General features: G+C 48.2%; 1 protein-coding gene across 4 annotated transcripts in view; it reads left to right on the forward strand.

Moving 5' to 3' along the window:
• The window catches only part of MYH10 (myosin heavy chain 10), a gene marked incomplete at both ends in the record, with an annotated part of 167,806 nt that overhangs the window by 92,176 nt on the left and 50,996 nt on the right, over positions 1–24,634 (forward strand). For 3 of the 4 annotated variants that reach the window (XM_080714203.1, XM_080714204.1, XM_080714205.1), the window contains 7 exons: positions 616–759; positions 1,008–1,103; positions 2,633–2,751; positions 4,385–4,537; positions 9,346–9,519; positions 12,410–12,583; positions 12,817–12,931. In XM_080714203.1, the coding sequence (XP_080570329.1) occupies positions 616–759; positions 1,008–1,103; positions 2,633–2,751; positions 4,385–4,537; positions 9,346–9,519; positions 12,410–12,583; positions 12,817–12,931 (975 nt within the window). Of the gene's footprint in view, positions 1–615; positions 760–1,007; positions 1,104–2,632; positions 2,752–4,384; positions 4,538–9,345; positions 9,520–12,409; positions 12,584–12,816; positions 12,932–18,838; positions 18,902–24,634 lie in introns of all 4 variants that reach the window. The other variant, XM_080714206.1, reaches the window with a different exon arrangement.

Consider the following 24,634-nt stretch of genomic DNA (forward strand, 5'->3'; position numbering starts at 1 on the left):
ATGTTTAATGAAACTACTTGGTAAGCTAGTAACAGAAGTTTCAAAGCTTTTCTTGAAAAGAAGGCTAAAATGTTTCAATCTGAAATCTGAAGTTTAGTTGTCTAGAACATCTTCCTCATCTGCCAGCTCTCCTGTTTGGAATATAACATTGCACGAATCACTTCCGTGAGTGCTCCCAGGGAGGTTTTCGTGCTGTTCACATCCTCCTCCACCTGGGGGCAGGTAATGGGAATTCGTACCTGTGTGTGTCTTTACATGAATATATAAAGAAAAAGCAACCGGGCGTGGTGGCGCACGCTTGTAATCCCAGCATTGGGGAGGCTGAGACAGGAGGATCCGGGTTCGCAGACAGTCTCAGCTACTTAGTGAGGCCCTCTGCAAACTCAGTGAGACCCTGTTTCAAAATAAAGAAGAAAAATAGGGCTGGGGGAGAAAGAAAGAAAGAAAGAAAGAAAGAAAGAAAGAAAGAAAGAAAGAAAGAAAGAAAGAAAGAAAGAAAGAAAGAAAGAGCATGTGCTGGTAATGTCTAAGTATTTATGAAATTTTATCATCATAGGGTGCTCTAGACTGATTATAAGTAGTCATGAAATTTTATCTCCTTCTATTTCCTTTTAGCCGATTTACTCCTGGAAGGATTTAATAACTACAGATTTCTCTCCAACGGCTATATCCCTATTCCGGGGCAGCAAGACAAGGACAACTTCCAGGAGACCATGGAGGCCATGCACATAATGGGCTTCTCCCACGAAGAAGTTCTGTGTACGTGGGTTTCTCTCGGGCCTCTCAGCCTCGTTTTCGTAAGCCTCATCGATGTGGAGGAAATAGCCTCCATTGGGAAATGATCGGGAAACTAATGAGAACCGCCTGTAGTTATAGGAAATCCTCAAGATGTGTTACCGAAAAGTTTTCTATAGCTAAACTTCAAGCACAAAACAAATTAGAATATCTTTGCTGTATTTTGATGAAATACTTAAATTTCCCCCCCTCCCCTTTTTCTCAATATGAAGCCATGCTTAAAGTAGTGTCTTCAGTGCTGCAGTTCGGAAACATCTCTTTCAAAAAGGAGAGAAACACCGATCAAGCATCTATGCCAGAAAATACAGGTAAACGGACGGATGCCGGTTTTATTCCTAGGCGGACGGCTTGTGTTTCCTAAGAACGCGGGCTGGGCACACACACGCGATGCTTGTGTTTTCCAAGGGGTGCCTGAGTAGGGGCCATGCCCTGCGCCTCGCCGGGGCCCGCCTGGGGCCCTGGGTGGTGAGGGGAGGCGGCTGCGCGGCTGCGGCTCCTCCACCCCGGGCGGGCGCTGAGCTGCACGAGCCCACCTGGAGGGCAGCGGCCCACGGGTGCCATTTATAGACCCGGTCGCCAACTCGCAACGACTTGACTTTAAAAATGTTCAGCTTGTGATGGTGTGAATGTGTTCCTATAAAACAGGCTTAGTGTCAGGTGGTTTTGCCCAAAGGTCGGCTAATGTAAGTTCTGAACAGGTTTAAAGTGATCGAGGCTAAGCCGTGAGGTTCCCTGGGTTAGGAGTTATGGAGCATTTTAACTAATTTTTAATTATTTCGAAATCCTTAGCTACTCTTAATTTTACGGTAGGTTAATGAGGACCTAGCCCCATCTTCAGTTGAGGTGCACCTGTAATGGATTCTTTTTATTTAAAGAAATCAGAATCTTAGATTTTAATATGAAAGCATCTCATTTTTAAATGTTGAAAATGGATTTCATTTGACACTGGTCAGGAACAAGTGTGACTCCAGAAGACTTGGGTTCGCAAACCCTGGGAGCCGTCAGTTTACTGCAGGGCGTCTGAAGTGAGCGGTCCGGGTTGCCCAGATGCCTGTTTATCGCCTCGCAGGTGTCCAGCGACGCTGGCAGACAGTCACCCTCTGCCCTGGAGGTGGTCCCCGCCCGTGACCTCTAACCTGCTCCTCCCGCTGTCGTTGTCCCCGCCCCCCTAGCCTCTTGTGCGTCTTACCATTGAGTTAGAGTAATTGGACTGGGAGTCAGGTGCGGTGCACACTCGTAATCTCAGTACTTGAGAGGCTGAGACGGGAGGATCGCAGGTTTACAGCCAGCCTCCGCCGCACCTTGTTTCAGAATAAAAAATAAAATAAAAAATAATAAATAAATAATAAATAAATAAATAATAAATAAAAAATAAAAGGGGCTGAGGGTATGTCTTGGGGGTAGCATGCCCCTGGGTTCAAACCTCGGTGCCAACAAATAAAAACAAACCAGCTAAGTAGTTGGATTGGCGTACGGGCTCCTATCCTTTGGGCTTTTGCCACTGCAAATGGAACACTGGTTAGAGTGAGGCCATATTATTCGAGCTCTGAAGTGGTAAAATGACCCGGAGGTGGAAAAGGATGCGTCCCTGAGCTAGATAACAAGGAGGGCAGGGGCCGTCTCGCCTTCTCCCAGCTGAGGATTGAGTGTGTGGGGAAGCCGGAAGAAGAATGAGGAGGTGTTTGTTTGTTTTTTTTTTTTCAGACCCAAACCTTGTCTAACTTGAAGACTTGGTTGATTTCTTAGCACAGCTTAGGGATCATGGTTGCTAGGGGTGACGCCTGTTTATGTCAAGCTGTGATTGGCTCATGAGTACTGAGGGGCTCTTACGCTTCAGTTGCACAGAAACTCTGCCACCTGCTTGGGATGAACGTGATGGAGTTTACCCGGGCCATCCTCACCCCCCGGATCAAGGTCGGCCGGGACTACGTGCAGAAAGCCCAGACCAAAGAACAAGTGAGTCCACGCCGGTCCTGCTGGTGCGCGCCTGTAATCCCAGGACTCGGGAGGCCGAGGCGAGCATCGCATGTTCAAGGCCAGCCTTGGCAACCTAGCAAGAGGCCTTGTTTCAAACCAAAAACATATAATGGGCTGAGGGCATATCTCAGAAGTAGAATGCCCCTGCATGCGGTCTCTGGTACCAAAAGAAGAGAAAGTACATTCAGTGTAATTCTTATTACAGATTTGTTTGAGAAGTCATTTGACCTCTTGATTGGCAAGTCACTAAACCAATAGAAACCCTAACGCATGGGTGATTCTTGGTACTAACTAAATAAGTACTTTCTTCTCTAGTTTATGATTTTTTTTTTTTAATTAAAAAAAAATTTAAGTAGCCGGGCGTGGTGGCGCACACTTGTAATCCCAGCATTTGGGAGGCTGAGACGGGAGGATCACAGTTCGTGGCCAGCCTCGGCTTCTTCTTAGTAAGGCCCTTTGCGACTCAGTGAGACCCTGTTTCAAAATAAAGAATAAAAAATAGGGCTGGGGGCGTAGTTCAGAGATAGAATGCCCCTGGGTTTCATCCCCAGGACTGCTAATTAATTAATTAATTAATTTTAAAAATCGATTAATTTAGGCCGTGCGTGGTGGCGCACGCTTGTCATCCCCGCGCTTGGGAGGCGGAGACAGGAGGATCGCGCAGGTTCGAACTTAGGAGACCCTGTTTCCAAATAAAAAAGTATAAAAAATAGGTCTGGGAGTGTAGCCCGGAGGTAGAAGGGCTTCCAGGAACCCCAGTACCACCAAAAAAAAATTGATTAATTTGATTACTTAATAAAAAGGATGAATTATTTTAAATCTTATTGATTTTATTTATAGATTTATTTATTAAATTTTATTAATAAAGACAATTGTTTTTATTTGAATTTCATTAAATTTGAAACATTATCTCCAGTTTTTCCTGGGTGGCCGGATAATCCACTAGACAAATCTGTGCGCTTGAGGAGCCGAGGCCACAGAGGCCCGCCCTTCCCTCTCCCTGGTGGCTGGTGGAGCGGCGAGGATAGAGGCATCGCAATTGCCATTTAATTGTGCACTATTTTAAGAAATACATTAAGAGCTTTGAGTAAGAAGGTTGGCAGGTGGCAGCGTGCCAGCTAAGTCAGCTGGGCAGGCAGACCGCGCTGCTCAGAGCCCCAGGGCCGAGGAAGGGGCTGTTCCCTGGGGCGTCCTTACCATCCCCCTAAAGCGATTAGCCCCGGTTTCCATTTCATTGCACTAACGGCCTTCGTTGATGGGTGGACTTGAGATGTGATTAAGGAGGAAATGCCATCTCAGGTTTTCTTGGACCGCTGTATCTCATTAAACTCCGCATCATGCCGGGCGTGGTGGCGCACGCTTGTCATCCCCGCGCTCGGGAGGCGGAGACAGGAGGATCGCGCAGGTTCGAAGCCAGCCGCGCGCGCTGGCTTAGGAGACCCTGTTTCCAAATAAAAATGTAAAAATAGGTCTGGGAGCGTAGTCCAGAGATAGAAGGGCTTCCAGGAACCCCAGGACCACCAAAAAAAAAAAAAAAAAACTCCGCATCCTAACAACGAGTGCGCTGCTGAGATGGCTGCCCGGATAACAGACCCGTGTTATCTCATCACAGGCAGATTTCGCCGTGGAAGCTTTGGCGAAAGCCACCTACGAGCGGCTTTTCCGCTGGCTTGTTCACCGGATCAACAAAGCCCTGGACAGGACCAAACGGCAGGGAGCATCTTTCATCGGAATCCTGGATATTGCTGGATTTGAGATCTTTGAGGTAGACTTCCCTCTCCTTTTTCTTTTTCTTTTTCTTTGCTTTTCTTTTTTTTTTTTTCTTTCTTTTTTTTTTTTTTTTTTTTCTTTCTTTTTTTAGCAAATGTTGAGGCTCATCGTGTACCAGGCCAAGTGCCGGGCACCGAGGGTGTGAAGACAGAGAGGCAGGCACAGTCCCTGCCATGCTGGAAGCAAGTCAGGCAGGAAGTCACTCAGCTCACAGATGGGAAAGAACCGGGAAGGCACCGGTGAACCTGTCCAGGGAGCGGGTCTGCGGGGGTGACAGAGCCATTCTCAAGGGTGGAGAAGCCGCCCACCTCAGAATCTTCCCCAAACAGCGAGAGAAAGTCCTATGGTCCTGTATGGCAGAGTTCGTCAAAGTTAGGAGCTGCTGGGGGTGGTGGCACACACCTGTAGTCCCCGTGGTTGGGAGGCGGAGACAGGAGGATCACGCAGGTTCGAAGCCAGCCTCGCTGGCTTAAGAGATCCTGTTTCCAAATAAAAAAAATATAAAATAGGTCTGGGAGAGTAGCCAGGAGATAGAAGGGTTCCATCCTCAGTACCACCAAAAAAAAATTTTTTTTTTTTTTTGGTGGTACTGGGGTTCCTGGAAGCCCTTCTATCTCCGGACTACACTCCCAGACCTATCTTTTATACTTTTTTATTTGGAAACAGGGTCTCCTAAGCCAGCGCGCGCGGCTGGCTTCGAACCTGCGCGATCCTCCTGTCTCTGCCTCCCAAGCGCGGGGATTACAAGCGTGCGCCACCACGCCCGGCCCAAAAAATTTTTAAAAGGTATGGTTTTTGTGGGTTTTTTTTTTTTGTGTGTGTGGTACTGGGAATTGAACCCATGGGCATTTTTCTTTTGAGCTACACCCCCAGCCCGATTTTATTTACTTGGAAACAGGGTCTCCCTAGGTTGGTGAGAGTCTCACTACCTGCTGAGGCTGCCCTTGAACCACACCTGGCAAGAAGTATGGTTTTTGTTGTTGTTGTTGTTTTGTGTGTGTGTGGTACAGGGGTTCCTGGAAACCCTTCTACCTCTGGGCTACACTCCCAGACCTATTTTATACTTTTTTTATTTGGAAACAGGATCTCTTAAGCCAGCACAGCTGGCTTCGAACCTGCGCGATCCTCCTGTCTCCGCCTCCCAAGCGCGGGGATTACAAGCATGCGCCACCACGCCCAGCAAGAAGTATGTTTTGGTTTTTGTTTTTTTTTGTTTTTTTTTTTTTTTTTTTTTGCAGGTCTGGGGATGGAACCCAGGGGCATTGAACCTCCGAGCTACATCCCCTGCTCTATTTTTTATTCTTTATTTTGAAACCGGGTCTCATTGAGTTGCAGCGGGCCTCACTAAGTAGCTGAGGCTGTCCGCGAACCGTGATCCTCCAGGTCTCAGCCTCCCAAATGCTGGGATTACAAGTGTGCGCCACCATGCCCAGCAAGAAGTATGTTTTTTAACATAGGAATGTACCGGCAGAAAAATGTAGGTGCAAGAAATGAAAGATTAAGCCGGGCGTGGTGGCGTATGCTTTTAATCCCAGCATCTGGGAGGCTGAGACCGGAGGATTGCGGTTCGCAGACAGCCTCAGCTACTTAGTGAGGCCCTCTCAACTCAGTGAGACCCTGTTTCAAAATAAAGGATAAAAAATAGGGCAGGGTGTGTAGCTCAGAAGTCAAATGCCTCTGGGTTCCATCCCCAGACCTGCAAAAAAAAAAAAAAGAAAAACAGAAGAAAGATTGTTTAGTGGAGATATTTGTCACATCAAAGGCAAGGCCGCCATTCAGAGACTGGTGTAGTTAATTATGTTATGTCGGTAGTGGGAGTATTCTGCATCCCCATAAAGAATGAGGTCACAGAGCACTTCCGGAAGGCTCACAAGAAATAGGTCTGACCAGGGGGGAGAGCAGGTGGGGGCTGAAGCGAGACTGACTTTCCAGGGCAACTCTGCACATTTAAAATTTTAGAGCCTGCATGAGTGACTCATAAATCATGCGGCTGGGGATATACCTCATCAATCACAGAGCTGGGGATATGCCTCAGTGAAAGAATGTGTGCTTAGCATGGGTGAGGCCCTGATTTGATTCCCGACACTACAAAAATGTATTTTTTTCTAAATATTTCAAAATATGACCGGTAGTTTAAATATGGAGGACAAATAAAAATGCACAGTGCCGGGCGTGGTGGCGCACGCTTGTAATCCCCGCCCTTGGGAGGCGGAGACGGGAGGATCATGCAGGTTCGAAGCCAGCCTCGCTGGCTTAAGAGACCCTGTTTCCAAATAAAATATAAAATAGGTCTAGGAGTGTAGCCCGGAGGTAGAAGGCCCCTGGGTTCCATCCCCAGTACCACCAAAAAAAAAAAAAGAAAGAAAAAGAAAAAGAAATGTACTTAAATCCACTGCATATAATCCAGGCTGAGTAGAACAATGAGATATCATAATCCTAAGGCACAGAGAAATTATATAAGTAGAGATAAGCACAATCAGGCAGTCTCTGTAGATTCGTGTGCCAGTTCAGAGCAGGGCAGTGTTGAACAAGGCAGGCTCCGCCCCACCCCGCAGCCTGACCTCATTCTAAAACGTTGCCGATGACAGTTCTACGGGCCGTGGAAGATCTGAGTGGCTTTTTAGGCCATAAAGCCTATTCCTAGGAGGTTGATTGAATCCCCTCTAATTGAAAATCACTTTTTATAATGAAAGAGGATATTTATGGGCACACGCTGCTCCCGTGGACTCCGTGGGAGTAGAGCAAGGCGGTGCGCGTCCAGTGGGTAGAATTGCTTAAGGAAAATCATACCTAGTCATTCCAGCCGTCTGTCCGTTCATCCACTCAGCAACACAGTAGAAAGATGGGCTGAGTTCACAGAGAAAAGAAGAGAAACGGCTGTAACCTGAGAGATGTTCAGGTGTGCATGAGAGCAGCGTGCTAACAGTTTTTTTTAAAAATTATTATTATATTATTATTGTTATTATTATTTTTGCAGTACTAGGGATGGAACCCAGGGGCATTAAACCTCCCAGCTACACCCCCAGCCCTATTTTGTATTCTTTATTTTGAAACCTGGTCTCACTGAGTTGCAGAGGGCCTCCCTAAGTAGCTGAGGCTGGCCACGAACCGCCATCCTCCTGTCTCAGCCTCCCGAATGCTGGGATGACAAGCGTGCGCCACCACGCCCGGCTTTGCTAACACTTTTGATAATGGCAAAAGTCGAGATTTTGTATATGTGCCTGTGTGTGATACTAGGGATTGAACCAGGGGCATTCTACCTCTGAGCTAATCCCCAGCCCTTTTTATTTTTTGTTTATTTTATATTTTGTCTCACTAGGTTACTGAGAGTCTCAACTATGTTGCTGAGGCTGGTCTCGAACATGCGACCCTCCTGTCTCAGCCTCCCAAGTACTGGGATCACAGGCGTGTACCACCACGCCTGGCTAGATGGTTCCTTTTTGACCCCACCCTGGAGCCCACAGCCCCAGTGAGCGCAGGAAGGGCAGAAGCAGGTACCTTCTCTAGTCCCTCCTGCTCACAGATGCGCTGGCCGGCTCCTGCTCACCTCCTTGTGCCTTCCGCCTTCCAAGTTTCAGTTTTTCTTCTTTTACTCACTTTGTATCTCGTTTATTCCTTTATTTATATTCCTAAACCATTTCACTAATAAGAACTAAGTAGTTTTCTTGGTAGATCATTCAATTAACATACTCAGATTTTAATTTTCCTTTTTTTTTTTTGCAACACTGGGATTGAACCCAGGGACATTCGACCTCTGATCTACATTCCTAGCCCTATTAAGGGCCTCACTAAGTAGCTGAGGCTGGCCATGAATCTGCAATCTTCTTGTCTCGGCTTCCCAAGTCTGGGATTACAAGCATGAGTCACCATGCCCGGTTAATTGTACTATTTTTAAAGTCATATAGCCGGGCACGGTGGCTCATGCCTGGAATCCTAGTCCTTGGGAGGCTGAGGCAGGAAGATTTCAGATTCAAAGCCAGCCTCAGCAAATAGTGAGACCCTGTTTCAAAATAAAAAATTCAAAGGGCTGGGGGTGTAGCTCAGATGTACACACAGAGAAGCCTTTTATAAAACACAAGCCTTGCCGAGCGTGGTGGCACATGCTTGTAATCTCCGCGCTTGGGAGGTGGAGACAGGAGGATCGTGAAGGTTTGAAGCCAGCTGCGCTGGCTTAAGAAACCCTGTTTCCAAATAAAAAATATATATTTTTTATTAAATAAAAAATAAACATAAATTAAATAAAAAATTAAAATAAAAAAATATATATAATAGGTCTAGGAGCGTTTCCAGGAACCCCAGTACCACCAAAAAATTAAAAAATAAAAAAAAACCCACAAGCCTTCATCTTTCTTTAAATGAAATTTAGTAATATAATGCGGTCAGATGTTGTTTTCAAAAAGGCTCGGGCGTGGTGGCGCACGCTTGTAATCCCAGCATTCGGGAGGCTGAGACAGGAGGATCGTGGTTCGCGGACAGCCTCAGCTACTTAGTGAGGCCCTCTGCAACTCAGTGAGACCCTGTTTCAAAATAAAGAATAAAGCAAAAGAGGGCTGGGGGCGTAGTAGCTCGGAGGTAGAATGCCCCTGGGTTCCATCCCCAGTACAGCCAAAAAAAAAAAAAAAGGCTTGGAGTCTGCGTGAGAGAGAGTGCGCATGCCTGCCTCCCTTGGCCTGTCAACATCATGAGATAGAATCAATAGTGCCACCATACCTAGTCATTGGTAATGAGCCATTACGGATGACGACTTATCCCCCGCTTCCCTCCCCTGCCCCTGCGTGGACAACGATTCCTTCACATCCGTAGCTGAACTCTTTTGAACAACTGTGCATCAACTACACCAACGAGAAGCTGCAGCAGCTCTTCAACCACACCATGTTCGTGCTGGAGCAGGAGGAATACCAGCGCGAGGGCATCGAGTGGAACTTCATCGACTTCGGGCTGGACCTGCAGCCGTGCATCGACCTGATAGAGAGGCCCGTGAGTGTTTCCCCGGCTGGCTCCCCGCTCCCGTTCTAGCAGAGCCTCGGGCTCTGTGCTTGGCGTGAGCCGAGGCGGGCGTTGCCCTCAGCAGTCTAATCGGGCTTAGGCTAAGTTTCCAATCCAGATTTTGGGCTGGGAATGTCGTAGAGTGTTTGTCTCGCCTGCGTGAGGCCGTGGGCTGGATCATTACTGGTAAGTGACCGTTCGTTTTTCTAGGAAAGTGATAGCCTGATAAAATATCCTATTTAGATGCAAGCAGCGTCCCTTTAACAGCATTTGGGAGGCTGAGACAGGAGGATCTGGGTTTGCCAAAAGCCTCAGCTACTTAGTGAGGTCCTCCGCAATTCAGTGAGACCCTGTTTCAAAATAAAGAATTAAAAATAGGGCTAGGCGCCAGGCGTGGTGGCGCACGCTTGTAATCCCTGCTCTTGGGAGGCTGAGACAGGAGGATCGCACAGGTTCGAAGCCAGCCTCAGCTACTTAGTGAGGCTCTCAGCAACTTAGTGAGACCCTGCTTCCAAATAAAGTATAAAATATGTCTGGGAGTATAGCTTGGAGGTGGAAATCCCCTGGGTTCCACCCCCAGTACCACCAAAAAGAAAAAAATTAGGGCTAGGGGTGTAGCTTGGAGGTAGAATGCCCCTGGGTTCCATCCCTATTACTACAAATGAGAGAGAGGGAGAGGGAGAGACAGACAGACAGACAGACAGACAGACAGGGGATGTAGCTTGGAGGTAGAATGCCCCTGGGTTCCATCCCCATTACTGCAAATAAAAGAGAGAGAGAGAGAGAGAGAGAGAGAGAGAGAGAGAGAGAGAGAGAGAAAGGAAGAAGAAGAGGAAGAGGAGGAGGAGGAGGAGGAGGAGGAGACAAATAGTAGACAGACAGACAGACAGACAGGGGATGGGATGTAGCTTGGAGGTAGAATGCCCCTGGGTTCCATCCCCATTACTGCAAATGAGAGAGAGAGAGAGAGAGAGAGAGAGAGAGAGAGAGAGAGAGGAAGAAGAAGAAGAAGAAGAAGAAGAGGAGGAGGAGGAGGAGGAGGAGGAGGAGGAGGAGGAGGAGGAGACAAATAGACAGACAGACAGGGGATGTAGCTTGGAGGTAGAATGCCCCTGGGTTCCATCCCCATTACTGCAAATGAGAGAGAGAGAGAGAGAGAGAGAGAGAGAGAGAGAGAGAGAGAGAGAAAGACAAATAGACAGACAGACAGACAGAGGATGTAGCTTGGAGGTAGAATGCCCCTGGGTTCAATCTCCAGTACTGAAAAAAGAAAACACGACTCCAATTAAAAGGAGCAGTGAAAGTGGAGATCTGGACACTGGCGGATGAAGTAGAGAGCAGAGAGAAGTGACTGCGATGCGCGCTGGCACCCCCGCTGTCGCGGAGGCGTTTAGAAAAAGTGAGATTGTATTTGGAATTCTGGGTCAGAATTTAGGAAGCTTCATTAAACAGAATTAGAAACGTAAAAATTATGATAAAAAGATGGAAGTTTCCGTGGTTTTCATATGTGTAGGGTCTTCGTATCCCAGGACTGTCAGGAGGTGGGGTAGACTGGCCCACCGCCACTTTGAGCCGCGGTTCCTTCAGCCTGGCCAGTCCTGGTTAACTGTTATTATCACTTTTTTTAAACTTATTTGAAACCCCAGAAGTTCTTTTAGATGGGAGAGCCATGGCGTAAGGTCTCGTGGCAGAGGCTTCTCAGCTTCTACCTTCTGACATTTGAATAAACTGGCACCTTTCTCTCACCATATTATTTTCTTGTTGCGTTAATATTTAAATATAACTTCTACTTGCTTTTCAAAACAGTATTTTTATAGTTAGCTCGCTTGTCCCCAGTATATGCAAAGGCCTCTGTGTTGATGAAAACTGATATTAAAGTTTTATTCCAAAAAGTTAACTTTATAGCTTAATGTATAGCCTAGGTATGCCCTAGAATTGGTCCATGTTCAGCCCTGGGTCACGCACTTGACGTACATGCAGTGTGACAGTCAGCGCTGACCCAGAAGCACTATAGAGTCCATCATTACCCCCTAAATAATTTAAGCCGGGCGTGGTGGCGCACGCTTGTAATCCCAGCATTCGGGAGGCTGAGACAGGAGGATCCGGGTTCGCGGCCTGCCTCAGCTACTTAGTGAGCGGCCCTTGCAACTCAGTGAGACCCGGTTTCAAAATAAGGAGTAAAGAATGGGACTGGGGGTGTAGCCCAGAGGTATTATGTTCCTGGGTTCATCCCCAGTACCATAATTAATTAATTAATTAATTAATTCAGCTTTCCTATGTCACTTCCAAAAAGGAAACTTCCAGATAATGGCACATTGGAAGCCTTATTTATTTATTTATTTTGCTGGTACTGGGGTTCCTGGAAACCCTTCTACTTCTGGGCTGCACTCCCAGACCTATTTATATATATATATATATATATATTTTTTTTTTTTTTTTTTTAAACGGCATGGCAGGTTTTGAACCTGTGCAATCCTCCTGTCTCCGCCTCCCAAGCGCAGGGATTATAAGCGTGCACCATCATGCCCGGCTGGAGGCCTTTTATATTTTTAAATCGACACATAACTCAGTTACCAGAAAAAAACCACCCTTTTGAAGGAGGTGGTTTTTAAGTCAGGTGTGGTTGCCCGTGCCTGTAATCTCAGTACTTGGAGGTTGAGGCTGGAGGATGGCTCCAGTCCAGGAGTTCAAAGCCAGCCTAAGAGTCCAGCTGTCTCCGTGTTAGAATTGTAAATGTGCTGTGGTTTGGATACAACTTTCCATCCAAGTGGTAGGCCTATCACAGAGCTTCATAAAACTCCAGCGGTTTGGGAGTTCAGCTGTGACCAGCAGTGTCAGGGACATGCCAACCCCGTGAATTCCTCCTGCCTCTTGTCGTCAGGCCAACCCTCCCGGCGTCCTCGCCCTTCTGGATGAAGAGTGCTGGTTCCCCAAAGCCACAGACAAAACCTTTGTGGAAAAGCTGGTCCAAGAGCAAGGGTCCCATTCCAAGTTCCAGAAACCTCGACAACTGAAAGACAAAGCTGACTTTTGCATCATACATTACGCAGGGAAGGTAAGAGCCCGAGCCCCTGGCCCAGCCACCCACTCAAGCCGCGCTGCCGCGGGTGCGAAATGGAGCGCGATGGGCAAGCGGAGCGCTTCGCACAGCCCGTTACACGCCCGCCTTGGAGGCGCTCCAGTTTGGGATTGTTCTGTGAACACTTGCGGTGAAGGTTTCGGGCGGTTTTTGGTTCCTGCGCTTGGCTCTGTGTTTTCCATTTCACACGTGGCTTTGGCGCGGGCTAGGTGGACTATAAGGCGGACGAGTGGCTCATGAAGAACATGGACCCCCTGAACGACAACGTGGCCACCCTCCTGCACCAGTCGTCGGACAGATTCGTGGCGGAGCTCTGGAAGGACGGTAAGAGTGCTTACGCTGGAACCGAGCGTGGCTGGAGCCCTCCGCTTCCGCTTGACTTACGGTTCTTTATATGTGTGTGTATGTACATATTTATTTTTTTGTTTTCTTTTTTACTTTATTATCTTTCTCTAGAGCAGGGCTGCCATTCTATCGGAAGTTTAGCCATTTTAAGAATACCTGGGTTAAGTTATCCATTTGAATTTGGGTTAAGAAGTGACTAATAAGACATCGGCCCCCTTGGTCAGATGTTGTGATGAGTGTGGCGATGTTCTAAGCGCAGAGCCACGACGAACTGCGAGACGCCTCTGGTCCCCCCACGGATGGTTCATCTAGAAACTAACGGCACGGGGACACAAAACCTTAGGCAACTGCATGTGCCTCTCCCCTGTTGTGTGCAGATCTGCCACCATGGGCAGATGGAATGTAGCCTTCATCATTGGCACCTACACTGCACGCGCGCACACACACGCGCACACACAGTAGCTGGTTGATGAACTCCAATGCTATCAGACAGATCATGTGCTTGTATTTCTATTTGTCCTTAGTTCTTTTGTGTATATGAACCCTAGATGAAGAATTTCGGTGATTTTTATCCTAGACTAGATTTTACTAATGCCAGGAGAACACAGCGCCTGTGCGTCTTTGCACATGGATGGAACGGGTCTTCTCTGAGAGCTGAGCTCTCGAGGCTGCGCGGCACCCCAGGCCTGGCCCACCTCTGGGCCTGGCCTCAGGCCACATGGCACCCCAGCCCCGGAGCTGCGCCCACCAAGGCTGGACTTGGAGGCCACGCCCATTTCTCCAAGTATCTCAAGACCTAAGAGTCTAGCTCTCTTCTAAGAGATAGAGGGACAGAAACATTACAGGTAGTCAGGTGCCTTGGGACTTGGCTCAGACAGGAGCATTGCACGTTCAAGACCTGTCTTAGCAACGTAACAAGACGTAACAAGATAAAAAAAAATAGGACTGGGGAGAAGGTAGAATATCCCTGAGTTTAATCCCTAGTACAAAAAAGGAGACAGAAAAGGTAGAAACGAAAGAGGTTGGAGGAAAGGAAAGAGAAAGGAGTGTGCATCAGTCCGGTGCACGCGGGGAGCCTGCAGGGGTGGGTGCTTCGTGCTTGCAAAGACCAGGTAAAGAGGGGCGCCTAGGGAAAGGGCTCACTTTTCTAACAAGTGCGATGGAAGCTCCTCATCTTTAACTGGCTCCGAGTGTGACGTCACTTGCAGCGACCTAGCTATTCAGTTGAAGGATGGTAGCCAAGGACAGAGAAGAGGAGCCGGGGACTGGGATGGAATTCGCAGAACTCAAATCAGGCGTGAAAACATGAGAGGCTGAGGACAGGAGGATGGTTTGAGTCCAGGAGTTCGAGGCCAGCTGGGGCAACTTTGCAAGACCCTGTCTCAAAAAAGAAAGAATAGAATTTGCAGGCCCTCGGAGCAGAGCTGCTCTAGACTGTGTTGCTGGGAAGGGCCGGTATGGGGTCTGAGAAACCGGAAGTAGAGGGACAAAGACTGAGCTCAGGTTATCACGGGTGCTCGTGCTAGAGAGACGGGCACTGGTGGGTGGACAGGACCAGCGGAAAGCATTTCCCAAAGGGAAGAGGTGCGGCGCTGCCAGCTCGAATGGTGTGTGCCCCAGCCCTATTTTTAATTCTTTATTTTGAAACAGGGTCTCACTGAGTTGCAGAGGGCCTCACTAAGTAGTAGCTGAGGCTGTCCGTGAACCGCGACCCTCCTGACTCAGCCTCCCAAATGCTGGGATTACAAGCGTGCGCCACCACATCTGGGCAGAGTGAGTTTTTAAGGATGTAAAACGGAGGAAATGACTTCCTCCTCCCTGGAGCACAAAAGGATGTGATATTTTTTGTGCTTGAAGAGAAATAATTGACCAAGCTGGGCATGGTGGGAGATGCCTGTAATTCTAATACTTGGGAGGCTGTGATGGGAGGATGTCAGGTTTGAAGCCAGCCTCAGCAACTTAGCAAGACTTGTTTCAAAATTTAAAAGAATAAGCTGGGCATGGTGGCGCACGCTTGTAATCCCCGCTCTTGGGAGGCTGAGACAGGAGGATCCTACAGGTTCCAAGCCAGCCTCAGCAACTTAGTGAGACCCTGTTTCCAAATAAAATATAAAATAGGTCTGAGAGTTTAGCCCGGAGGTATAAAAGGTTCTTCCCTGGGTTTTACCCCCAGTACCACCTAATAATAATAATAATAATAATAATAATAATAATAATAATAATACTGGCTGGGGTATAGCTCAGAGGTAGAACACCTGGTTTCAATTCCCATACCAAAAAGCATAAAATAAAAATAGCTTATTGCCGGGCGTGGTGGCGCACGCTTGTAATCCCCGCGCTTGGGAGGCGGAGACAGGAGGATTGAGCAGGTTCGAAGCCAGCCGCACAAGCTGGCTTAGGAGACCCTGTTTCCACATTAAAAAAAAAAAAAAAAAAGTATAAAATAGGTCTGGGAGCGTAGCCCTGAGGTAGAAGGCCTTCCAGGAACCCCAGTACCACCAAAAAAAAAAAAAAAAAAGACCCTTTTTCCAAATTAAAACATATAAAAATAGGTCTGGGAGTGTAGCCCAGAGGTAGAAGGGTTTGCAGGAACCCTAGTACCACCAAAAAAATAATAAAATAAAATAAAAATAGCTTCTTGACTAGGCAACGAAGCGCAGTGTTTCAGCATTGATTTTTGAGAATTGCATTCCCGATCACCTGCAACATTGGCAGAAAGGTTAGCATGGACTGACTCACCCGGAGCTGAGGATCGAGAGAAGAGTTCTTAGCGGTGAGGGTGGGGAGCAAGGGGCATTAGAGGATCAGGGGCTAGAAGTGGGAAGTGGGGGCCCAGCGCTCAGCGTCTGCCCCGGGGCCGGGGCAGAAAAGGAGAGGCGGTGGGCAGGCAGCAGCGAGGCTGGGGCGCCCCTTGAGTTCAGGCTCCGGGCTTGGGACGCTGGACGTGGTGGGGTACATAACATCAGTAGGCTGCTCACAGCCTGCACTGGAAGAAGCAGGGCAAGCAGTGGCTCATCTGACAGGCGGGGGTGGAAGATCATGGGGCAGGAGGGTGCAGGAGTGGGGTGGACAGCGGCCTGGGGGGAAAGAGGCAAAGGAGGTGAGGGAACGGGATTGCCACCACTTAAGAACTCAAGCCAGACACCTATATTCCCGGCACTTGGGAGGCTGAGGGCAGGAGGATGGTGTGAGTCCAGGAGTTCAAGGCCAGCCTAGGCAAAAAAGAAAGAATAAAGCGGGGCGTGGTGGTGCACTTCGCAGACAGCCTCGGCTACTTAGTGAGGCCCTCTGCAACTCAGTGAGACCCTGTTTCAAAATAAAGAATAAAAAATAGGGCAGGGGTGTAGCTCGGAGGTCGAATGCCCCTGGGTTCCATTCCTAGACCCTCAAAGAAAAAAAAGAAAAGAAAGGATAGAGGAGAGTTTGCAAGATGCCCAGAGACTGGTTTTCTTTCTTTTGAAGAGAATAAGCTCTTTGGGGAACGCTGACAAGTTTCATGAAAGGAATTAGGTCCTGAGTTTATACCCAAGTTCTGGCCTCATGAACCCCTTTTTGATTCCTATTTTTATATTTCTTAACCAAAAACTGCTGTGTAAAACACCCGAAGAGCCTGGCCCAGTCTTCCACAATTGCAGGTCTAACTAGGTGCTTCCAGGGTGGGATCTGTGAGATGGAACTGGAAATAACAGAACACCCCACCGCTTGTGGTGCCCTGAGGAACGGGGCGGAGACAGACGCAGACCCAGGGCCAGCGCAGGGTGTCTTTGCCTCGGCCCTGGGCTTCCCGGGCTTTCTCCTCCAGTCCGCTCCTTCAGCTCCAGATACCAGGGGGATTTTGGCAGCAGGGTGGGGGTGAGGGGAAGGTCTTAGGGTGGAGTGAAGAGTCCAAATTACGCAGCACACATGTAGGTATTAGAGGTAGGACCGTGTCTGCAGATGCCTGACCTGCTGCTTTGTGATTTCCACCTAACAGATTCAGGACCTCGCTCAGCCCCTTCAGCTCTGACCTCCCGGGCTACACAGGTCTGCACGGCCCAGTTAATAGTCCTTGCCTGGTGACAGGCACGCGGCTTGGAAGTGCAGACAGGCCACGAGGAGGCTTGCCCGGCCCGAGCGTGATTCAACCCTGTCGAATCACTCCTAACAGTGCTGCTGTCCGCTGGAAACCCTGTCGCCCAGCAGCCAGTTGAATCGGAGGGACAGAGAAGGTCTGGGAGGGGCTGCTGTTCAGAGACAGGGTCAGGCAGAGAGGAGAGGCAGTGGTGTGTGGGGCCACGCCTGAGGACTGCATGTCTCATCCACGAGGTCTCTCAGGCACAGAAGATGGGCGTGGGTTCCAAGGTAGAGAATCCTCACTCCTCACTTAGAACATAGAGACCACTTGAGATAAGGAGAGGAAGGAGAGCCTCTTCTCTAAGAAAAGAAAATAGCCCTGAAAAACACCCAATTTGTTTCCTCTTTTCATAGCCACTGAAATGCAAAAGCAGAAAAATACCAGGTTGAGGTGGCCATGGTGGCGCACACTTATAATCCCAGTACTTGGGAGGCTGAAACGGGAGGATCGCAGGTTTGAGGCCAGTGTCACCACCTTACCAATGGTCTCAGCAACCTAGCGAGACCCTGTTTCCAAGTAAAAAATAAACTAGGGCCGGAGGTGTAGCTAGGAGGCACACTGGGTTCGGTCCCCAACACCACAAAAATAAAAAAGCAAAGAAAAAGAAAAATGCCGGGTTGGCCACAAATGGATGGATATATGACCGGTGCACCTGGCTTGCCCGCGGAGGTGACCTGGAGCAGGGACCTTGTGTGTTAAGACACACCTGGGGTTAGGGCTTCACAGTTTTCTCAGGGCCAAAGCAGGAGAAATAAGAGACGTTGGTGGCAGCCCTGCCCTAGAGATTCATAATGCCTTCCTTTTTGCTACAAGATGTTGTTCTGGGATCTCTACCAGCTGCTTAAGACTGCTTGCCACTTGAAGGCTTATATACAGAAAAAAGTCCTAATGACAGCATTTGCGTGTCAGTGTGCCTCCTAGGGTACCTTCGTGAGTAACAGAACCATCAATCTGTTGAGAGTTGATGTGTTTTTTTTAACATATTGCTACAACAGATCATAAAGTTTGTTTTCCTTAATGGTAGTCACCAATCTTTGGTAATTTCTACCTGAAGTAAATTATGTTTCCAAACATTGTATTTGTATTGGAAGTCAAATTTCATAGCAGCGTGAATTTTTGACAGCAAGAGCTGCTACTAGTCACTGCCACCATAGTGATCTAACTCGTGGTAGTCTTGTTCTGATTTACTAATGGCGAGGTATTTTGACACGGAACAACACGACCAGCCCCTGATTACTCTGTCGTCCTGCACGTCCCTGGGGTAACCGGTTGAACATCGATACAGTGAGATGCTCATGCCTGGGTTGGGAATATGCTCTTTGATTCCGTTTAAATTTATTTTATTTAAAAAAAAAAAAAAACACTTTGTCCCCAAGCCGGGCGTGGTGGCGCACGCTTGTCATCCCAGCATTCGGGAGGCTGAGACCTGGAGGATCGCGGTTCGCGGACAGCCTCAGCTACTTAGCGAGACCCTCTGCAACTCAGTGAGACCCGGTTTCGAAATAAAGAATAAAAAATAGCGCAGGGGGTGTAGCTCGGAGGTCAAATGCCCCTGGGTTCCATCTCCAGACCCGCAAAAAAAAAAAAAAAAAAACTTTGTCCAAATGCGCCAATTCTCTAAACGGTAAGGTTGCATGGGATCTGCCCTGGACTGGCCACTCTGTGGCCCAGCTCCAAAGTTTACCTGTGATGTCGAATGTCTTTCTTTCCCACTAACTGAAGTATTTGTATATTTGCTCTTCTGTCCTGTTTCTACTGTTTCTCTGCTTTAGAGATTCAGAATTTTCAGAGAGCTTCTTTCTATGACAGTGTTTCTGGTCTTCATGAGCCACCAGGTGAATGTATACAGCCTGTAGCCTCCGAAACAGAAGGGGTTTTTTAAGCCCATAGCAAAGCCTTGGCGGGGGGGGGGGGGGTGGCGGGGGGCCGGGGAGGGCAGGGCCCCGGGGCTGGGGGTGGTTTCTGGGTTTCTGTTTTCGTTCGCTCATAGGCCTGCATGAACCTTTCATTTCATGCTCAGTTTTTGTTTCTTTTTTTATACTTTAAGGCAACTGTTTGCAGAAAAAAGAAATGCAGTCGCTACTGCTTCCACATTGCTTCTTATCTTACGCATAGCACTAGAGCGTTGCACAGTAAAAGGTACCCACTGCCTTTTCCAACAGTGCCATTTTGATACACAGTCCTTAGGAACCGATGTGCAAATAACCTCTCCTTTGTCCCGGAGCCACCTTTAAATTTTAACTCTTAAGGAATTCCGAGGACTAGTTCTTCCTTTTTCGCTTTGAAGTCATGAATATTTTGTAAACAAATAAGTCCGGGCTTATTTCGAGCGTGTTGGTCTTAGGATTATACCTTTGGTTTGGAGTCTGGCTACTTGGCTTATTCTTTTGAACTGGGGTACTAACCTGACTGTGTGGCTTGACTAAGTCAGAGCCGGGTGTGGTGCCGCACACCGGTAATCTCAGGACTCGGGAGGCTGAGACAGGAGGATTGTGGGTAGTAAGACTCTCACCAACCTAGCAAGACCCTGTTTCAAAATTAAAAAAAAAAAAAAAATAGGGCAAGAAGGTATAGCTTAGAGGTAGAATGCTCCTGGATTCAATCCCCAGTACCGCACATACACATAAAAAGACTTAAGAGTGGAGCGTTGTTAGAATTTATACTTTGAGCCGGGCGTGGTGGCGCACGCTTGTAATCCCAGCATTCGGGAGGCTGAGACTGGAGGATCGCAGTTCACCGACAGCTTCAGCTACAGTGAGACCTTGTTTCAAAAATAAAGAATAAAAATAGGGCAGGGGGGATAGCTAAGAATTCAAATGCCCCTGAGTTCCATCTCCAGACCTTAAAAAAAAAGAATTTATACTTTGAACTGGAAATGGAGCGCCAAATGTTTTTGGCCTTGTAGTCTGAATTCTTGACTGTTTAAAAATATATACTAACCAGGGCTAGAGGGTCCCCAAAAGCCCAGTGTAAATAAAATAAAAGTTGCCCAGCTTGCTAGCTGTTTAGTGAAATTAACAAGTAGCAAAATTCAAAGAAAAAGTCATTTATTATATAAGATCTCCTTTATTAATTTTGGCACAGGAAGATGTTGCTGTCTATATTCATCTCAAAGCTTATTTTTTGAAATGTTAAAGGGCTGTGCCTATTTCAGTCTACTCAAGATTCCTGCCATCAGTTCTTGCTCATATACTATGAACGGAGTTGAGGGCACGCTGGGGAGGGAGGGGAGAATGGTTTGCACCCAGGAAGCAGGAGCTGGAAGGGAAATTCTGCAGAGCTCTAAGAAAGCCCCCTGGGCCTTGGGGGACGCTGGCCAGGGGCAGGGCAGAGCTGAGGCTTGTCTCGTCTTCAGCCCAGGTCTCGTGCTCTGTCAAAAACGTAACATTTCATCTCTTGGACATTCTGTCAAGGTAGACTGCCTTCTAGATTCATCCTCTGCCACACTTTTGAATTTCTAATCTTTTTTGATATTTATTTATTTTTGCGGTACTGCGGGTGGAACCGCGGGGCGTCCTACCTTCAGAGGAACTACACCCCCAGCCCTATTTTTTATTCTTTATTTTGAAACAGGGTCTCACCGAGTTGCAGAGGGCCTCACTAAGTAGCTGAGGCTGTCCGCGAGCCGCGATCCTCCTGCCTCGGCCTCCCAAATGCTGGGATGACAAGCGTGCGCCACCACGCCCGGCTTGTGATCCTGAAACCTGAGGTCTTGGAGAGCAGGGCCAGGGCCTGGTGTTCCTCCGTCGCTCCCCCAGCACCTGGCACGGGGAGACACACCCCGAGTAAGTTGTTGAATGAGAAAATCCCTGGCTGGCTGGGTGGTGGTCCCAAAGCCAGTGTTCACACGCAGTCCTTCCCCTAACGCTCCGCTGCGTCCTTTCCTGCCCCTAAAGCACAGGTACTCTTTGCTGTGTCACCATGATCTTCGGGGTGTGTAGACCAGGCATTTTTCTGTACCAGCAGGATCCAGTACAGACCCACCCTTGGAGGGCTTCACTGGACAAGTGCCTCGCCTCACCACACTCACCTGGGCCCTGAGGATGCCCCTGGTTCTGTCTCCTGCGAAATGGCCTTTGGTTGAGTAGTTTGGTTGATCCAGGCAGGAGGGGTCTATGTCCCCACCTCTCCTTAGAAGCCCATCCATAGATAGACCATAGATAGTTAGCCGGTAGACCGCGGCTAACTGTGGTCTTTAAAGTTGCGTATAATAATCCTACAGCAAAATCCTTCCCTCTTCGGTGTATGTTTATGGGTTCAAGAGACCCCAGAGAAGTGTAAGAGATTTAAACATGAAAATGTAGGGAATTGGTGTGTTTTCAGCATTCTCTCAGAAGACAGCCGATGAAGGAGTCCCTGGGGACTGCGATGGCCTGTGATAGGCTGGGGGTAGTGGCATCTGTGTAAAGGAAGCCACCCAGAACTAATGCAGACCTGTGCGCCCGGGGACGTTTATAATGTTGGGGAAATAAGTGTGCAGGCTTTTGAGGATAAACATGAGAGCGTTGGCTAGAGAGGCGTCGAAGGCATCCAAGGATGGATACAGGAGAGAACAAGAAGGGGGTCCCGAGCAGCAGAACGGGAAGCCCTCCTCATTTCTGCTGCGATCTCAGGACTGTTTTCTCACAAATCTGTTTTGAAAGTCTGGGCTTCTGAGACAAACCAGCACGGAGATGAAAGCGGGGGGAATGAGCAGGGGGGAATCATAACCTCAGAGCTATGGTCAGTCAGGAAGCCGGGCGTGGTGGTGCACACCTGTAATTCCAGCGGGAGGCTGAGAGAGGAGGATTGCAGGCTCACTCGGTAGCGAGGCTCTCAGCAGCCTTGCGAGACCCCGTTTCCAAATAAAAAGTGAAATAGAGCTGGGGTAAGCCGGGCATGGTGGTGCACGCTTGGAATCCCAGCATTCGGGAGGCTGAGACAAGAGGATTGCAGTTCGAGGACAGCCTCAGCTACTTAGTGAGGCCCTTGGCGAGTCAGTGAGACCCTGTTTCACAACAAAGAATAAAATAAAATAGGGCTGGGGTGTAGCTCGGAGGTAGAAGGCCTCTGGGTTCCATTTCCAGCACCACCAAAAAAAAAAAAAAAAACTTAATGATTAGGGCTTTAGAACTCAAGAGGCCTGTGATATTCGGAAACTCTCAGTGGCTTCAGACTTGATTTCATCTTGAGTCTTACCGGTAGTTGAGAACTCAAGCAGAAAGAGCCGTTGAGTCCTGCAGCTGGAGTCCCTGAGGCTGAATGTGGATGGTGGCACTTACCTCTCAGGGTCGTCATGAGTCTGCACCTGGCGCATGGGCCGTGCCGAGTACATGGGGTTGGAATCACAGTTGCCATGGCTGCTGCTGTCGTAATTATGAAAAAGAGACATTCGATCAATATTTATTCCCTTGGCTTTTATTTAATGCAAGTCCTTTTTTGGGGTGTGGAGGTAATGGGGATTGAACCCAAAGGGCATTCTACCTGTGGGCTACCCCAAGCCCCTTTTGTTTTTTGGTTTGTTTGTTTGTTTTGTGGTACTGGGGGTGGAACCCAGGGCTGTTCTACCCCAGAGCTATACCCCCAGCCTTATTTTTATTATTTATTTTGAAACAGGGTCTCACTAAGTTGTAGAGGGCCTCACAAGTTCCTGTGGCTGGCTGTGAACCTGTACTTCTCCTGTCTCAGCCTGCCAAGTGCTGGGATTACAAGCCTGCTCCACCATGCCTGGCCACCACAGCCTTTCTTAATTTTTGTTTGGAAACAGGGTTGCTCTGGGTTGTTGAAGCTGGTCTCAAACCTGCGATCCATCTATTTCAGCCTTCCAAGTACTGGGGTGACAGGCGTGCACAAGTCGACTTTTGTGCATAGTGTCCCAAGGCCCGGCTGACAGATGGCCGTGCTCTGAGCCAGCGTCACCCTGAGTTACAACGCACGCCTAGCGGGAGGCGGCAGCAGGCAGGGTAGCAGCTCCCCGTGTGGGGAAGAGGGACCTCCTGCTTGCCTGGACACCTGGGGCTTCCAGAAGGGACAGGTGACCCTGGATGGGGAAGGGAAAAGAACGTTTAAGTTTAGCTTACTAGTGTTGGGATAAGAAAGATCACTCTCTCCTTACATCACAGGCTCTCAACCCCTGGACTTCCTGGAATTTTTTCTGAAGTTTTCCAAATACTCTAAAGTAATTGCCCTAACAGACGGGTTCTGGCAGCTGGTTGTGACAGTTGTGACTTTGTGGTTACTCCGGAGATAACACCGTTTGATGTGGAGATTGTCCGTAGGAAGTCTTAGCAGTTAAGTATTAGCTCCGACTCTGGTTTTAGCTGTTGGTACCGTTTTCAGCTGCATTCGACTGGCATCGTCTTGTTGAGATGCGCGCTGAGAACCTGGACGGCGCCGCGCACTGCTGGGCCTGTGAAGAAGTCCTGGTCCTGTCCTTAATCTTGGTCAAAAGGCCGAGAAGCGATCGTGGCAGTGCTCTCGGTCACCACTGGCTGACTGTTAAAATTGACAGTGAAATTAACAACCAGCGCTTTTTCGGCTGGCTCTAATAACTAAACCGAGTTTCTGAAGATGTGTCTTAAATACCGCAAATGAAGCTTAATAGCACAAGTATTTTGACTGGATTTGAACAAAGACAGAAAAAAAAAATCTCATCTTCCTCCTAGATGAAGAGCCAGTCGAGCATTCTGGCAAGGGACAGTGCCATCCCTCATATTAAACTGTTGGTGGCAGTTTTACGATAAGTAGATGACAAATTCCATTTTCTCTCTTAAATTGTGACTATGGAACCCGCCTACTCTCTGACAGCTTAGATAAATTTTTGTAGAATAATAAATTGTTCATGCAACATACATCGAATTCTTCACCGGTTCCTGGGGAGCCAGATAACGTATCTAAATACTGCCTAATGGGGCGTTCTTGACGTGTTGAGTGTAAGTTTGGAGTAGAGCAGTACCAAGCCCGACCTCCCACTCAGTCTGTGGCTGGGACACCCTGACACTCAGAGGCCCTGTTAGGTCCTAAAAAGCACCACTCCTCACTGCCAGTGGCTGCTGGACCTTGGCTGCACACACCTGTTATCCCAGTACTTGGGAGGCTGAGACAGGAGAATCATAGGTTCGAGGCCAGCCTCAGCAACTTGGCAAAATCCTGGTTTCAAATTAAAAAATAAGATAGGGCTGGTGATGTAGTTTGGAAGTAGAATGCTTCCATTCTACTTCAGTCCCCAAAACCACCAAAAAACAAATAACAAAAAAAAAATGCTGAACCTTGTCTCTTCATTTTCTGTCTTTTGCTGCCTCCTGCTCTAACCATCTCCCCAAGAAAATACTCTTTAAAGTATCTGGGACTTGATTTTTTAGTTAGTTATGCCTTATTCATCGTGGCCGTTATCATTTAGTGAATCGCCCAAAGTGTGTCTTTATTGCCCACAATATAGTTTTGCTCACTGGTAGAATCTAACCCCGAGGTTAAAATTTCAAATAAAGCCGGGCGTGGTGGCGCACGCTTGTAATCCCAGCATTGGGGAGGCTGTGACCTGAGGATTGCGGTTCATGGATAGCCTCAGCTACTTAGTGAGGCCCTCTGCA

The sequence above is a fragment of the Muscardinus avellanarius genome (assembly GCF_963383645.1).
Source record: "Muscardinus avellanarius genome assembly, chromosome: 16".
NCBI classification, from domain to species: Eukaryota; Metazoa; Chordata; class Mammalia; order Rodentia; family Gliridae; genus Muscardinus; species Muscardinus avellanarius.